The sequence below is a fragment of the Myodes glareolus genome, chromosome 11, assembly GCF_982192425.1.
Source record: "Myodes glareolus chromosome 11, mMyoGla1.1, whole genome shotgun sequence".
NCBI lineage: Eukaryota > Metazoa > Chordata > Mammalia > Rodentia > Cricetidae > Myodes > Myodes glareolus.
In genome coordinates, this window is record NC_142036.1 from 68,449,430 (window position 1) to 68,466,989 (window position 17,560).

Below are 17,560 nucleotides of genomic sequence, written 5' to 3' on the forward strand. Positions count from 1 at the left end.
ACGGCAGCTCACAATCATCTGTAATTCCTCCCAATGCCCTCCTCTGGCATCCGTGTGCATGTGATGCAGACATACACACATGAGAAATACACACACACCACACACACACATACACACACACAGAGAGAGAGAGAGAGAGATGCATTCAAATCTGATTCATCAGAGCCTATGCTCTTTCATTCTATAACAATTCCTCCAAAGATGGAGCCTTTAGGGGAACACACTTGTAACACTAGAGGTAAAAGCCCTGGCTTTATTTATACTTTTTGATAAACTGTGGGAACAAATAAACGTCTCTGAGCATCAGTTTCTTCATTATTAAAATGGAAGACTACCTTCTAGCCTTACAGAGTTGTTACAAGTAAATTAAGTAACACACATGTGAAATAGGTAATATACACACTATTCAACGTTAAGATATAAAATCAAATTACCAAATAGAAAACTGGAGGACAATACTCTACTTTATTCTCAAATTTTAAAAATGGTATCTCAGCCTGGTGGCAAAGAGCTGTAAACCTAGCTATACTGGAGGCTTGGTTAGAAGGATCATAAGCTCAAGGCCTACCTGAGTTATAAAGCGAGTTCAAAGCCAGCCTGGGCAACTTTGCCAGACCCTGCCTCAAAGGAAAAAGTAAAAAGAGGGATGTAGAGCCATAGCTTAGCGGCAGAGCATTGCTTATCACGTACATGGTTTCATCTCCAGCACCAGAGGGAAAAATCTTCAGCCAATTATTTAACAAAGGAATGAAAAATGCAGATTAGCACCAAGTGTGCAACAATACAAACACTTGAATCACCAACACCCACATGCCAGGCATCTAATCTATCTCCCCCCCCCCCCAAGCACTTACTTGCCTCAAAACTCTGTTTAGTTAATGAGGTCTCCAACGCGTTAACAATAACTGAAGCCTCCTTCGGATCAGATCAGTCTGTTCCCATAAAACACAAAAGGGAACACAGTGGAGGCCATGTAACGGCCCTTGTGCTGGTAAAAATGATACTACTGAGACGCAGCAACAAAGACCTTCTGAAGTCGATACTTACTGATCTTTGAGATCCGTAAACTGTTTCTCAAGATTGGACATTTCATCTAAACATTCCATCCTTCTCCTTTCACAATCTTCATCATCCATCTCTGTTAATAAAAAAACAAAACGAAAAATATCAAAGATAAAACGTCAAGGCAGGCCTGGAGGCACACACAGACCTGGATCCCAGCATTTGGGAGGTACAGGCAAGAGGGTTAGGAGTTTAAGGCTACCTAAAACTATACGCCACACTGCAAGTTGGAGGCCAGCCTGGGTTACATGAGACCATATATCAAAAAAACAAAAAAGATAAAACTGTTTCAAATATATCTGGTTAGTCCAAATAGGAAAAAAAAAAAATGTTGTAGGGGGCTGGAGAGATGGCTCAGCAGTTAAGAGCACTGACTGCTCTTCCAGAGGTCCTGAGTTCAATTCCCAGCAACCACATGGTTACTTACCACCACCTGTAATGAGATCTGGCACCCTCTTCTGGCCTGCAGGCATACATGCAGACAGAAGACTGTATACATAATAAATACATATTTTAAAAAATGTTATAATATGAAATTGGACATCCAAGGTCTATATTAAACCTTAAAGGAAAATAAACAATTTTTTCCAAAATAATTACCGCTATAGAATTAATTTAATGACAGATTAAAACCCCAGCAGTCTCTAGAGCTTCTAGTGTTTATCCATTTTTCAGTCTTCTTAAAGGACTTTAAGAGCTATGTCAACGAAGCTAACTAACCCACCTTTGGTTTTACACTAATTCTTGAGAACTTAGCACCAAAAATACCTATGCTCGTAAAATGTCATTATTCAAATAACACATCTGGCATTCGTTCCTCACAACTGCAGCGTGTCAGCTGTGGCAGCGCATGGCTGCAAGGCCAGCACTGGAGAAGGAGGCCGGAAACGATGAGCATTCAAAGCCAGCCTGGGCTGAAGGGGGAAAAAAAAAAATCAAAGAAAGAAAAACCAGAACTGGAAAGATGCTGCAGAGGTTGAGAGTGAGTACTGCTCTTACAGGAGTCCCAAACTCAGTCTCCAATATCCATGTCATGGCTCACAACCGCCTGTCACTCCAGTTCCAGGGGACCAGATGGCCTCTTCTGACCTCTAAACATGCCACACACACATACACACATGACTTACATTTTTTTTAAGTCTTAAAAAATAATGAGGATGGATGTAGAGAAGTCACATGGCTGATTATCTCATCACATTTTAAAAAAGCCACTAATTGCTAGGCAGCACAGTGGCTCACACCTTTAATTCCAGCACTTAAGAGGCAGTGGCAGGCAGATCTGAGTTCAAGGCCAGATTGGTCTCCACAGAGAATTCCAGCCAAGGCTGCACAGTGAAACCTTGTCTACACCAACAAAAGCAAACTAATCTCATTACCTTTAGTTAAGGAATCTTAGACTGCCACTCACCCTCACCGTCCCCTCTCTCCAGGTATTGTCAGTCAATGAAAAAGAGCAAATGAGGAAAAAGAAAAGCTAGCGTCTAAAGACAGCGACTATTAATTACCACATCTTCTATTTTTATATCACATATACGCAACACATCAAAATAACTGAGGCAGAAACTAATCTGCATGTTGATCTTCATCAAATAAAGGGTCAAACTATGAGAACCACAGAATGTATAGTTATTTTCATATAGCAAGGAAGTATATGATGATAATTTTCCAACACGGAAATATTTCTGCCTCTTCGGAGCTTGCTCTGCAGGGCTTTAAAACCCGTCCCTCAACTGGAGAGCTAATCCCACATAAGAGCAAGGGCCCAAAATGCTCAAGTCTCGAGGTCTGACAGGGAGCAGAAGGGACATAACAGAGACACATGATCACACACACAACATTTGCTCCCTCAAAATGTCCTATCTTCTAGATTCTGTAGGAAGTTTCTGTGTCCACAGGACCTGCTCAGCACCGAAGTCTAACAGAAAAACTCTTGACAAGTAAAATGCAAAGCACAGTAGACGAAAAATGATCCCAGAAAAAGCGAAAAGGCAAAGTGCATCTAAATAATTTACCTTGACTGACAATGCAAATATTAAAAGGAAAGAATTATAATACATTTAATGGGAACATGGTTCCCATTAAAGCCTAAGAAGAACACGGACCGGGGAATCTGAGCACATACTATTCTTTAGCGGACAAATAAAATCTTCTTTTTCTTTCTTTCTTTCTTTTTTTTTTTTTGTTTTTTGTTTTTTGAGACAGGGTTTCTCTGTAGCTTTTGGAGCCTGTCCTGGAACTAGCTCTTGTAGACCAGGCTGGCCTCGAATTCCACCTGCCCCTGCCTCCCAAGTGCTGGGATTAAAGGCGTGCACCACCACCGCTCAGAACAAATGAAACCTTTTTAAAAACAAACAAACAAGAACACTCGAATATAAAAATGCTCCTGGGCTACACAGCACAACCCTGTCCTCTATACCCCACCAGGAAAAGGAAAAAAAAAAGGACTAAACAAAAACTGTTTTACAGATCCAAGAACTGTATTCAGAGTATAATAATCCCTACTTTATGCTAAATAACCGGCTAATTTTGAAGTCTCCCCTATGTCCCTAGCTAGGCAGAGGATCTCAGAATCCTTCTCATCTCAGGCAGGTTCCAACGTTAGATTTCCGCCTGTCAGTACAGACATTCTTACCTAAGCAGACGGCATACTCAACCGTGACAGGCTCGAAACACTTTATCTTCTATCTTCCACCCCAGGATTTATCTTCCCATCCGGCTGCTGCTCCCCACACCTCTCCTGTATCTGAGCGTTCCTCTTACCTTCGCTCCTAAAGTTGGATTCCCCAGTTCCGAGTTTTGCCTTGTTTGAAATCTCTCACAGCTACAACGTTCCTGGCCTTTTCAAGCTTCTTGGTCTCCCAACCAAACTGGTTTTCTCATTCCCCTAGAAGCCTTGAACTCTGGCCTTTGCACCTTTTCTCACATTCCTTCCCCTATACGAACTTTCCACCTAACTATCCCAACCCAAAGGCTTCTAAACAAGGCTTGCTCAACTCTGGGTGCTGACCACTCAGTTCAGAGAGTATTTCCTCTGTCTCTGAATTCCCACAGCATTATTTACATTCGAGGGTTTATTTGGCAACTTGTGGAAACTCACAACGGTATTTTTAGACACTTTTATTAACTCTTTGAGACTTGTACAATGTATTTTGAACACATTCACTCCCCTCCCCCAATTCCTCCAGATTCGCCCATCTCCCTACTCACACAAGTCCTCCACTTCTTCTTCTTTGCAAAACCATGGAGTTCGATTTGTTCTACTCAGTCGTTCTTGGGTTGGAGCCTGCCCTGGCATGTGGCTAACCTACCAGGACTCATCTATTAAAGAAAACTGTCCCCCCCTCCCTCTCTCTCATTCTCTCTCCCAAATGCTAATAGCTCATGAGAGAGTGGTAGAACCTCATGGCCACCTTCATCCCTTCATATTGGGCTTAGGTCTTGTGCATGCTGTCGCGAGTGCCATGAGTTTGTATGTTCAACTGTTCTGTTGAGTAAGGAAAACGCCGTTCTTTATCTGAGAAAAGATAACTAGATATTTATACCTCAGGCTGAGTAGTGCCCAATATTAAGTAAAAAGTCTTCCTCACAATTATTTACTTTTGGATGGCTGATTTTTGCCATTACACTCTTCCCGTGGAGGAGCGTAGTCTGACAGTGAAGCCTGAAAAAAGGTGCGGAGTGATAACACGCTGTCATTAACCTGTCATCAATGCTTCCCTCATAAACACGGTCAAAAACAGGTTTAGGCAATGAAGCCATTCTCCGTCAGAGAATGCGCCAGAAAATCACTACTACTCGTTTTTGAATTATTAAATTATTTACTATTATTATTACTCGTTTTTGAATTATTAAATTATTTTCTATTAGTTATCATCAATTATTAAAGATTTACAAAATGTATTTGTAGTGTTACTCTACCTCCCCCATTAAAAAAAATAAAATAAAATCAGAAACTGTCTAAAGTTAACAAAACTATGAACGCTAGAAGACTAGGAACGTCGACACTGCTCACATCGTCCAGATTATAAACCCATAAAGATTCGAAATCATCCCTCAGGCTGGTCCCTTCTGGGTCTTGGAAACTTTAGGAGGGACCTACTATGAGCCGGAGAGTTCCCAAGTTAGTTCCCTCCAGAGCACTGATGACAGCACTAGACAGGACGACCTACAAGCAAATGCTAATGAGTTCCAAGCCCGCCAAGGACCGAGTCAAATCTATCCACAGCCCCGACACACGCCGACAAGGGTGTGACTAAGTAGGGACTTCTCCGCGGTCTTCCAGACCAGCCAGCGGGGCATTCCACTCAGGGATCGGTAGCCCCAGGGCACTGCCAGGCGATCCTAGGGCAGGCCCCACCCTTGGCCAAAGCCGTCTCGGGTCGTCAAGTCAGCGCCCGCCCCGCCGCCCGGGAGCCCGAGCTGGCGGCGCCCCGCAGCTCCCGGGTGCCAGAGGCCGAGCCAGTCCCCGCCCCTTCCCCGTCTCCCCGCCCCGCGCTCGCAGCAGGACGCGCCGCCCGGCGTGAGCACCGCGGCCTGTCGCGCGCCGGTCGCGGGGACCCGGCATCCCTGCCCGGCTGGGTCGCGCACCTGAGCTGTCCCCATCCTCGGAGACCGACGAGCTCTCAGTGTCCTCGTCTTCGGAGCTGCTCCCCTCGTTCTCCGCGTAGTCCACCTCCATCTCATCGTGATGATTCGTCTCCTTCTTATCCCCTCGGGAATGGACCGGCATTTTCCAACCGCGCCGTCGCTTCCCACTCCCTGCTCCCAGCCCGGCCACTGCCGCTTCGGTGAAGGGCGCGCCGAACGCCCCGAATCACCGGCCGCCGAGCTCGCTCCGAAACCCTCGACTCCTCCCCACCCCCGGCCCGGGCCTCACAACCTAACCCGCAGGCTGTGCGCTCCGAGCTCTGCCATTGGCCAAGGCAGTCCTGGGGTTGGGGGGCGGGGGTTGGCCTTGTAGGAATACGATTGGTTGCCCGTGATTACGGCGCGGCCTTCTGATGTATTTCGGGAATTGTAGTCCTTAGGCCTCAGAGCTTCAGGGGCTGTGGGTTTCTAAGGTCCAGCTAGCTGAAACGCTTCTAACTTCGGACTTCAAGTCCCACAAGGCAGGAAAGCTGACATACTGGAACGCAGTTTATAAACTAAACAGAAACAGATTGTGCTGATTTGGTCAGTAGTTATCCTTTTCCCGCCAAGTGGTTATCTGATCTCCCTAGCTATGAGAAATGTGAAAACGTCCTTTGCCTGAAAGGGTCTTTCCCTATGTACTCTGAGCCTTGGGAGCTACAGAATTGTTTCTTCTACCATATTAGTACATTTATTGCCGTGAACAAACTATTAAATTGAATGGTATGTATAAGAAAAAAAAACTTGTACTTTTTTAATTTTCACAAAGAAATTTTAATCTTGGAATTTTTACAACCAAAAATACAGAGGGGAAGGTCAAGTTTTATCTTAGTGTTTCAGTCTAGCATTTTTGCATATGTTTATTTAATGGAAGATGCCACCAGTTGATTTAATTTCAGATTCCAATGAGAAATACCTGTTTGACTTAAAGAGATTTCCTATCTTTTTTTCAAAGACAGGACACATTAAATACTAGGACTGTTGTAACTCATAATAGCTGACCTCTTTAGTGGTAGTGAACCCAACAACAGATTGTCTTGGTAAGCTCATTGCACGGGTTAGATGAGTTGAATTTTCAGTTCAATAGCCATGAGGCGGGAGTCAGTATTATATCCATTTTATAAACAAGAAAATCATTTCCAGACAATTCTTTTAAGATGGGAGTGGTGGCACAGGCCAGTAACCTCCACTTGGGAAATAGAGGGAGGGTGGTCACAAGTTCAGAATCATCCTCAGCTACATATTGTCTACCTGAAACCCTGGAGGTAAAACATGAAAACCTGCACTTCATCACTCATGAAGATAAGAGCAATTTACTATTGAAAGATATCTCATAGAATGGGCTGGAGGGATAGCTCAGCCTTTATTTATTTCAAATAAATAAATAAATAAAAGAGCTTTTCAGGGGGCTTTAGAGCTGGCTCAGGGGTTAAGAGCACTCGTTCTTGCAGAGGACCTGAGTCCGGTTCCCAGAATCCACATAATGGTTAATCTAGGCAGTTTCTCTGTGTCCCAGCAACTGCTTCATAATAACCACATGGAGCCTTAATATCAATTATAAATGCTTGGCCAATAGATCAGGCTTATTACTAACTAGCTTTTATATTTTAAGTTAGCTCATATACCTTATTTACATTCTGCCACATGGCGGTATCTTTATTAGCATAGCACTTTTTATTTTATTTAAAAAAAAACTATCTCTTTTCATTTTACATACCAATCCCAGTTCCCACGCCTTTCCCTCCTCCCATTCCCTTCACCACCTTCCCCCCACCCCATTCCCTTTGCAGTCAGTATCCACTTGAATGAGTACATACCATGCTCATCTTTCTGGGGCTGGGTGACCTCATTCAGGATGGTTTTTCTAGTTCTATCCATTTGCATAGCATGGCACCTTCATCCTCTGCTTCCTCTGCACATGGCCAGCAACTCCAGACTCTGCCCTTCTTCCTCCCAGCACCCTCCTAGTCTGTCTCTCCGCCTGAATCTGTCTGTATCGCACACCTGTAACTTTTCCGGCCTGCATGAGAAAAGACCCCAAACCCACTATGCAGCATGTACTTTAACTCTCAGGCAGCACCTGGGAGAAGCCTCTCTGTACCACTGTCCATGTGAGACTCTGCAGGAACCTGCCACACAGGCTGGTGGCTGGCTTCATCTCGCAGGTATGTGTCTCTGCACTGCAGCTGGCGTGAGACTGTGACACTAGACAGCTGCAATTGTCTATTTCTGTGCATTAGGAAACTTTTAAAAAGCTTTCTCAAATTTTATGTAGATGGATATGGCCCTGGACATTGGGCATCATGTTCACAATCATCTAACTTTAGTTCCGAGGGAGTCAATGCCTTCTTCTGACCTCTGTGGGCACCATGCATGCACGTGGTTCACATGCATACACGCAGGCAAAAATGCTAATGTTGTGGAATATCAGTTTAAGATATATTACATTCATCTATTCTGTGGAATATTTGCTTAATGGTGCAAACACGTGCTGCATTCTTTTATGTTGCATTTGTTTAACTCTGTAAAGCTGTGTTACTTTGGCTGCCTAAAACATTTTATTGGTCTATGAAGAGCTGAATGGCCAGTAGCTAGGCAGGAGAAAGGGTAGGTGGGGCTGGCAGGCAGAGAGAATAAATAGGAGAAATCTAGGCTCTAGAGAGAGGGGTGAGCAGTGAGAAAAAAGGGGAGGAGGATGCCAGGGGCCAGTCATCCAGCCAGCTGCAGAGTAAGAGGAAAGAAAGATGCACAGAATAAAGGAAGGTTAAAAGCCCGAAGACAAAGCGTAGCTAACGAGAAACTGTATGATTTTAAGTTAGAAAAGCTGGCTAGAAGCAAGCCAAACTAAGGCCAGGCATTCGTAAGTAAGAATAAGTCTTTGTGTATTTATTTGGGAGCTGAGTGCTGGGCCCCTAAAGACTAAAACGAAAAACAAAACAGAAACCACCCCCAAGGCATTCTACCAAAACTGTCAACTTGCTGCAGGGTTTTCTATCTAGCTTTGTGGTTTTTTTCAGGGAAATTCGAGTATAGACAAGGGGCCATTCCTGGGGTGAGCTAAGCCCGCCAATTTGAGAACCAATGAAATGCTTGTTGCTATGCAGCCTCTCATGTAACTCTTAAATCCCTATAAATACATAATGTGCCTTCAGCCTGGCATGCTCAGTAACTTGGTTGCTGTAGCGTCCGCAGGCGCCTGTGCATCTGATAAACTGCCTCTTGTTCTTGCATCCAGTGGACTGGTTCTTGGGTAGAGGGCTCCAAGTGAGACCCCCTTGACTTTTGGGATCTTTCAACATAAAATTAATAAATCTAAAATGATTGTTTCAAAATATTCTTTTCCTAGGACACAATGCATCACACAGCATTTCTTTCTCAAGAATGAGGTCTATAGGCATTAGACCAACTGTGATAACAACAACTAGACAAAACTACAGTGAAAGTTAGATTTGTAATTTAATGACAGAAAACGTTTCAAGAGTTGTCCATTTCCCACACGGTAAAATACAACTTAGAGACGTCTATTATTTTGTGTCACTCAATCCCAGCCTAGATAAACTCTGTAGAAAAGCTCCCGTCATGGTTGCTAAGGCTTTCTGCAAGCCCCTCTCTTTTCTTTTCTGTTTCAAAACCCTTTGACCCTTTGTTGACAACTCACATCACCACCAGCATCTCCACTATGTCAGATGCTGTTGTGTTCCACCAAGCTGCAGTTCTGAAATTGGCAATACTGTCTTTTTTTTCCCCCCGCTACCAGTCTATATTCAGTCCGTGTGAGTCACCTACAAGATTGTGAGTTCCTTGAGAACAGGATTGTTTTAGACAAGGATGAAAATACAAGGACAAGCAGTAGGCAGGCTACTATCCTTAAAAGAAAGAACGGTGTGTGTGTGTGTGTGTGTGTGTGTGTGTGCGCGCGCGCGCGCGTGTGTGTGTGCGCGCGCTACTATGTTACAATCAGCCAGTTGTCAGAATCTACAAATTTTAGCCTGCCTTCCAATTTTCAAGAGAAACTAAAGTTGAGATTTTTGCATGGAATGTCAAGATATAAATATCTTTTCAAATGAAGTTTTTGTTTTGTTATGAGCATAGCTGTTGAGACAGAGGCTCCTTGACCTTGAACTTGAACTTGTGTCACCTGCTGAGAGCTGGGATTACTGGTACGCAACACCACTTCTGGCCCTGGGTCCTCAGACTGCGTCCTCAGACGGACTGCTCCTCAAATTGCACTGAGCTTCTGTCTTCTCCCACCTTACATTCCTCTCTCTGCCCAGCCATATCACTCCTGTCTCCACCTCCCTAGTGTTGGGATTAAAGGTGTGTGATCCCAAGTGCTGGGATAACTTTAGTGTGAGCTCTGTTTCTCTTTTAGACTAGTTCAGTTTCATGTAGCCCAGGGTAGCCTTGACCTAACAGAGATCCCTCTGCCTCTGTCTTCTGGGTGCTGGGATTAGAGACCACTGCCTGACCTCTAGTGGCTTAGTTCTGCACTCTCATCTTCAGGCAAGCTTTCTTTACTTACGTACTTACTTACTTACTTATTTTTATTAAAAGTTTCCTCTTCCTCCCCTTCTCCCATTTCCCTCCCACTCCCCCCCCCACTCCCCCCTCCCTCTCCAGTCCAAAGAGCAGTCAGGGTTCCCTGCCCTGTGGGAAGTCCAAGGTCCTCCCCCCTCCATCCAGGTCTAGGAAAGTGAGTAACCAAACAAACTAGGCTCCCACAAAGTCAGTACATGCAGTAGAATCAAAACCCAATGCCATTGTCCTTGGCTTCTCAGTCAGCCCTCATTGTCAGCCACATTCAGAGAGTCAGGTTTGATCACATACTCAATCAGTCCCAGTCCAGCTGGCCTTGGTGAGCTCCCATTAGATCAGCCCCACCATCTCAGTGGGTGGGCGCACCCCTCACGGTCCTGACTTCCTTGCTCATGTTCTCCCTCCTTCTGCTCCTCATTTGGACCTCGGGAACTCAGTCCAGTGCTCCAATGTGGGTCTCTGTCTCTATCTCCATCCATCGCCAGATGAAGGTTCTATGGTGATGTGCAAGATACTCATCAGTGTGGCTATGGGATAGGGCCAGTTCAGGCGCCCTCTCCTCAGCTGCCCAAGGAACAAACTGGGGACATCTCCTTGGATACCTTGGAACCCCTCTAGAGTCAAGTCTCTTGCCAACCCTAAAATGACTTCCTTAATTAAGATATCTACTTTCCTGCTCCCATATCCACCCTTCCTCCATCCCAACCATCCCAATCCCCCAAGCTCTCCCCATCCTCCCCTTCTCCCTTCTCTCTCTCCCTCTCCCCTTACCCCTATCCCACCTCCAAATGCAAACAAAATATTACCCCAAGGACTGGAGTTCAGACAGCCAGAATCCAAGTAAAATTTAGGCAGGCACAGTGGCCTCCCTGTAATCCCAACTCTAAGGAATCGGGGACAGAGACTCCTAGGCTGTCTAGATCAGCTGTATCAGGGTTCAAGAGAGAGACCCTGTTTCAATGTCTACTGAGGAACATAATTGAGAAAGGCATTTGACATCAATCTCTGGTCTCCATATGTACCTGCAGACACATGTGAATATACATACCTGTCCTAGCTGGTCTTATGTCAACTTGATGCACAAACTAGAGTTATCTGAAAGGAGAGAATCTCAGTCAAGAAAATATCTTCCTAAGATCCGGCTGTGGGGTATTTTCTTACTGAGTGATTAATGGGAGAGAGCCCTGCCCATTGTGGGTGGTTCCATCCTTGGGCTGGTGGTTCTAGATTCTATATGGAAGTATGCTGAGCAAGCCAGGGGAAGCAAGACAGTAAACAGCACCCCTCCATGGCCTCTGCATCAGCTCCTGCCTCCAGGTTTAAGTTCCTGTCACGACTTCCTTCCGTGATGAACAGTGATGGGGAAATGTAAGCCAACTCCATCCTTTCTCCCCCAACTTGCATTTTGGTCATGGTGTTTTATCCCAGCAATAGCAAACCTAAGAGAATACCACACACACTGCACAAAATAGTTTTAAATTTTTCATAATTCTAGTCAACATTAAATTAATGTGTGAGGTAGAAACCAATAGCTCTCTCTCCGATCATCTACCTGTAGCAATTGGTTATCATTTTGGTTTTGTGTAGATAATTTTATTCCATTCCCTTTCCAGTTAGATTAACTTTGGCACAGTAGACAAGAATGAGGTTGACCTTTTGCTCCTACTGCTTCACCTATAGATTTGGGGACATAGAGATTTTTCTAATCAGGTTTACCAAGTCTTATAATATTACCTGGAAATGTAAGCACCTAAAAGGTCGTCAGAATATTATATTACACACTACCTACCTCTAGGCTTTTCCAGTCTTCTTATTTTTTTATGTTTGTATAGTGTGTACTCATGCATGAGCACATGCATATGTGACTGACAACTTCTGGGAGCCAAATTGGTTCTCTTCTCCCAGTACCTTGACCCTGGGTACGGAAGCTCATGAGACCTGGTGGCAAGCGTGTTTACCTGACAAGCCATCCTACCAGCCCCACTTTGTCAGATCTCAGCATCTTACTATGCTTGTTTCTTGACTCTCCTCAATCCAATTCTCTCCTTCCTCACAGTAACCACTATTCCAACCCTGGTGCTTTGTAATACTATAACTGTGTACATACAACTTCCCTATGCATATTATTCCCAAACTAGCATAGTATGGTTTAGCCTTTTAAACTGATAATTTAAAAATAGTCTTGAGATCTTTTATTCTTGTCTCTCCAGACTTTCCTAGTCCTGTGGCCGCCTGCCTTTGGGAGACCCACCACCTCCATTCCCTGAAGACTCTTGGTGCAAACTCAGGGTCCCTTAGCTCTTTCTCACTGCCCCTCTTAGCCTTTCCTCTTAGCCCATTTCCCTTCCTTTGTGCCACCCACGGACCAACAGGAGCATGCTCTACCAGGGACTGCACAGCCGCCACACTTGCCTGGGATCCAGAGTGGGCAACAACAAAGAACAAAACCCTCACCCATTTAACACCCCACTTCCACCAGTCAAGAACTAAACCGAGAAATGCTGTAGGGAAACAGTAAACAGTGTCATAAATCAAACTGGCCTGGATGACCGATACAAAACATTCAACACAGACACAAAAGAGTACCGTTTCTTCTCAGAGGCTCATGGAACCTTATTCCAAATTGACCATATACTAGGATACAATGTAAGTCTCCACAGATGAGCACTTTGTATCTTGTCTGACTGCGGTGGATCCAAGCTGGATGGCAACAATAGAATCGGAAGACAGCATACAAAACTTGTGGATGTGAGCAACTTGATGATGGAAAAAAGTGGGTCAAGAGAGAAATGAAGGAAAGGAAAACCTTTTAGAATTTAACGAAAACGAAAACATGACATAACCAAACCTGTGGGGTACCATGCACACAGTTCTAAGAGGCAAGGCCACACTACTATGTGACTATATCAAAAAATTAGACAGATCCCTCATTAGGTACTTAGTGACACACCTGAAAATTCTGGAACAAGAAGAAATAATACCCAAATAGAGTAGATGGCAAGAAATAATATCAGAGTCAAAACGAGTGAGTTAGAAACAAACAAGCAGAGCCGGGGCGGTGGAGGCGCACGCCTTTAATCACAGCACCTGTGATTAAAAGCAGAGGCAGGCGGATCTCTGTGAGGCCAGCCTGGTCTACAAGAGCTAGTTCCAGGACAGGTTCCAAAAGCTACAGCTACACAGAAACCCTGTCTCAAAAAAACAAAAAAAAAAAAGAAAGAAAGAAAGAAAGAGAGAAAGAAAGAAAGGAAGAAAGGAAAAGAAAACAAACAAACAAACAGCAACAAAAATAGGAAGAGTCAATGAAATTAAGAGTGATTCTTTAAGAAAACCAACACAGTTGGCAAATAGTTAGCCAACTTAATAAAGATGGAGAAAGGAGATTCAAATGAATAAGATTAGAGATGAAAAGAGGGACATGACAACAGATTCTCACTAAGAAAATTCAGAGAATCATAAGCACATACTTTACTTTTGCCTGCTTTTAGGACCCTTTCTCCTCCTACAGGGTTGCGTCCTCCAGTCTTAACACGAGGGTAAGTGCCTAGTCTTACTGTGGATGTGAGGGAAGCGGGGGCTAGGAGAAGAAGGAAGAGAAACCTTGGTCAGAATAAATATATGCAAGAATAAATTTTAAAATTAAAGAAAAAAATCTGTACTCCCCCAAATTGGAAAATCTAAAATAAATGGATAAATTCCTTGATATATATGGCCTACCAAAGTTAAATCAAAACCAAATGAATAATTTAAACAGCTCTATAACCCCTAGTGAAATAAAAGCAGTAATTAGAAGTATCACAATCCAAAAAAGGGGGTGGGGAGGGAAAGACCAGACAAACTCAGCACAGAATTCTACCAGACCTTCAGAGAATTAGCCTCAACACTCCTTAAATTATTCCCTCAAATAGAAACTGAAAGAGAATTGCCTAATTCTCTTCATGTGATCACTATTATCCTGATCCTAAAACCATACGTAGACCCAACAAAAAAGAAGAGTATAAACCAATCTTCCTATGTGTACACATGTGAAAATTCTCAGTAAAACCCTTGCAAACCAAATCCAAGAACGTATCAGAAATATTATTCACCATGACTAAAGTAGCTTCATTTCAGAGATGTAGGGATGGTTTGACATATGTAAATATGTAAATGTAACCTACCACATAAACAGACAAGAGAACAAAACCACATAACCATCTCATTAGATGCAGAAAAGGCATTTGACAAAGTTCAACATCCTTTCATGATAAAAGTCCTGAAGAGATTAGGGATACAAGGGGCATACTTCAACATAATAAAGGTAATTTACAGTAAGCTCACAGCCAATATAAACCTAAACAGAGAGAAACTCAAAACAATTCTACTAAAATTAGCAACAGAACAAGGTTGTCAACTCTCTACATATCTATTGAATATAGTACTTGAAGTCTTAGCTGGAACAATCAGACCACCGATAAAGATCAAGGGAATATACAATCAACAAATAAAATATTCAACCTTTCTTTATTTTCAAATATTCTTTTTATTTTAAAAAATGGAATATAGGGGGCTGGAAAAATGGCTCAGCGGTTAAGAGCACTGACTGCTCTTCCAGAGGACCCGGGTTCAATTCCCAGCACCCACATGGCAGCTCACAACTGTCTGAAAATCTGGTTCCAGGGAATCTGACATCTTCACACCAATGCACATAAAATAAAAAGATGAATAAATCATAAAATTTTAAAAAGATGGAATATAGATCTAAACAGAGAATTCTCAAAAGGTGAAACTTACATGTCTGAAAAACACTAAGGAAAGGTCATCAGGGAAATGTAAATCAAAATTGCTTTGAGATGTCATCTTATACCTGTAAAAGTGGCCAAGATCAATAGAACAAATGACAGCTTCTGGTAGGAAGAATGTCGGGAAAGGGGAATACTTATTCATTGCTGGCGGGAGTGTAAATGGGTACAGCCACTGTGGAAACCTGTGTGGCAGTTCCTTAGAAAGGCATCTCAGCTAATCTGTTTGTGATGGCTATTCTTGGTTGTCACCTTGACTACATCTGGAATTAACTACACCCAAATGGCTAGGCACAACTGTGAGAGAATTTTCCTTAGTTAAAGCATTAGAAATGGGAAGACCCACTTCTAAGCAGGATCGTTGAGGTGGGAAAATCCACCTTTAATCCAGATCTTCAAGGTGGGAAGATCCACTTTTAATCTGGACCACACCTTCTATTGGCAGCCTAGATAATGAACCTGGGAGAAGGAAGCTTGCTGTCTCCCGGCCTGTTTGCTTTCCCTCTTGCTAACAAGTCTATTCCTTCGCTGGCATTAGAGCCTACTTCTTCAGGATTCCTGTATGTACTGAAGACCAGTTGAGACATCCAGCCTCGTGGACTGAACAACTACCAGATTCTTGAACGTTCCATTGATGGAAAGTCATTGTTGGACCAGCTGGACCACAGCTTATAAGTCAGTCCCTTGAGGCTAACGAATCTATGTAAAAGAGGAGGCAGAAAGATCGAAGAGCCAGAGGTGATGGAAGACACCAAGGAAACAGTGTCTTCTAGAGAGACTTGACAGGATTGATGAATATATGAACTCAGAGACAGACAGCATACACAAGAACAGCGCAGGTTCTAGCTAGATGGGGTCACAGTACTGAGAGGGTGAACTGGACACAGATTCTAACTAAGAAACTATCTGCAATTGGTACCCTTTTACAAAGGGATAATCAGTTTTCTTCAATGATGCATCACTGGGTAGATCAACCACACATCAGGGCAGACTCCTTGCCCAGGAGAAGGGAGTCAACACAAAATGAACTCAGTGGTATATTGTGGGCTTTTTGTTTCATTTTGCTTTGTTTTGGCATTCTTTGTCTTATTTATCTTTCAGATGGTTGCTCTGGTTTTTGTTTTTATGTGTTTCTTTTTTTATTTTTGCTTTTGTTTCTTGTTTCTCTTTTTTGTAAACTATTTTCTCTTTCATTACTAAAAGTAGTTGTCCTACTTTTTTGAGGGGAAAATTTTTGTTCCAAGTGTTTGCTAAATATTTTGACAAATGATCTAGAGCAGTCACAGTATCGAAATTGGGGTGATTTTTTTTCTGTCTTTTTTTTAACATTTGAAAGACCCTCCCAAAATAAGGTATGAATTTGTCAAATAGATACAATGATACTAGAATATGTCTTCCCAGTTTATAGTATTTTTGTTTTTATAACAAATATCATATTTCATTATATTTTAAACTATAGTCTAAGTCCTTTTTATTTTTTTTAAAGATTATTTACTATACAGTGTTTCTACCTGCATATATGTCTGTAGGCCAGAAGAGGGCACCAGATCTCATTACAGATGGTTGTGAGCCACCATGTGGTTGCTGGGGATCTAACTCAGGGCCTCTGGAAGAACAGCCAGGGCTCTTAACCGCTGAGCCATCCCTCCAGCCCCCAGTCTAAGTCTCACAGTAGCAGAAGTATAATTCTAGTTTTTACTTTGTATGGTGCAGACTTGATAAACTGGAGACTCTGAAGTGGAAATCTCCAAATTGTAGTGTCAGGATTTTAGCTGCACCAGTTATTCTTATGTGCTACATATAATTCATAAAAATAAAACTTACTTGCAAATTGGGTATGTAAACAATTCTGCATTTCCCTAAGGGAGCAAAATGAATGGAATTTCATGAATAAATATAACTTGTATAATTCTCAAAAGATAAAAATTAGTTGCCTGAATGAACACGGTTGCATGGGTCTCTTAGACCATATGTATGAGAATTTCTCTACATCGGAATCACAAAACTGGATTCTGTTTGTGCAGAGAAGGGTTAAGGAAGGAGACATTAAAACTTTTATTTGTTGACTAATAAAAAAATTGTTCAACTTCTTTAACCATCAAGGAAACACAAATCAAAACATTGAAGTTTTATGTCATACCAGTCAGAATGGCTGTCATCAAGAAAACAAATGGCAAACATTAGTGAAGGTGTAAGGGGCAGAGAGGTTCTTACACAATGCTGATGGGAGTGCAAAGTGATGCAACCATTATAGAAGACAATATAGAACCATAGTTCTCAACCTGTGGGTCTTGACCTCATTGGGGTCAAATGATCCTTTCACAGGGGTTGTCTGAGACCATCAGAAACTACAGATATTTACATTATGATTCATGATAGTAGTAAAATTACAATTATGAAGTAACAACAAAAAAATAATTATATGGTTGGGGGTCACCACAACATGAAGACCTGTATTAAAGGGTTGCAGCATTAGGAAGGTTGAGAACCCTGATACAGAGGTTTCAAAAACAAACAAGCAAAACCAAACCAAAAGTGGAATCATAACACAA

At 42.7% G+C, this 17,560-nt stretch overlaps 1 protein-coding gene across 1 annotated transcript in view; it reads right to left on the reverse strand.

Moving 5' to 3' along the window:
• Positions 1 to 5,927, reverse strand: part of Brms1l (BRMS1 like transcriptional repressor) — a 42,202-nt gene extending 36,275 nt beyond the window's left edge. Inside the window, exons 1-2 of the mRNA XM_048415643.3 lie at positions 5,650 to 5,927; positions 1,048 to 1,138 (exon numbers count right to left, since the gene is read on the reverse strand). Of these exons, the coding sequence (XP_048271600.1) occupies positions 1,048 to 1,138; positions 5,650 to 5,791 (233 nt within the window). The 5' untranslated portion in view covers positions 5,792 to 5,927. The remainder of the gene's footprint in view (positions 1 to 1,047; positions 1,139 to 5,649) is intronic.
• Between the last annotated feature and the right edge of the window lie 11,633 nt (positions 5,928 to 17,560).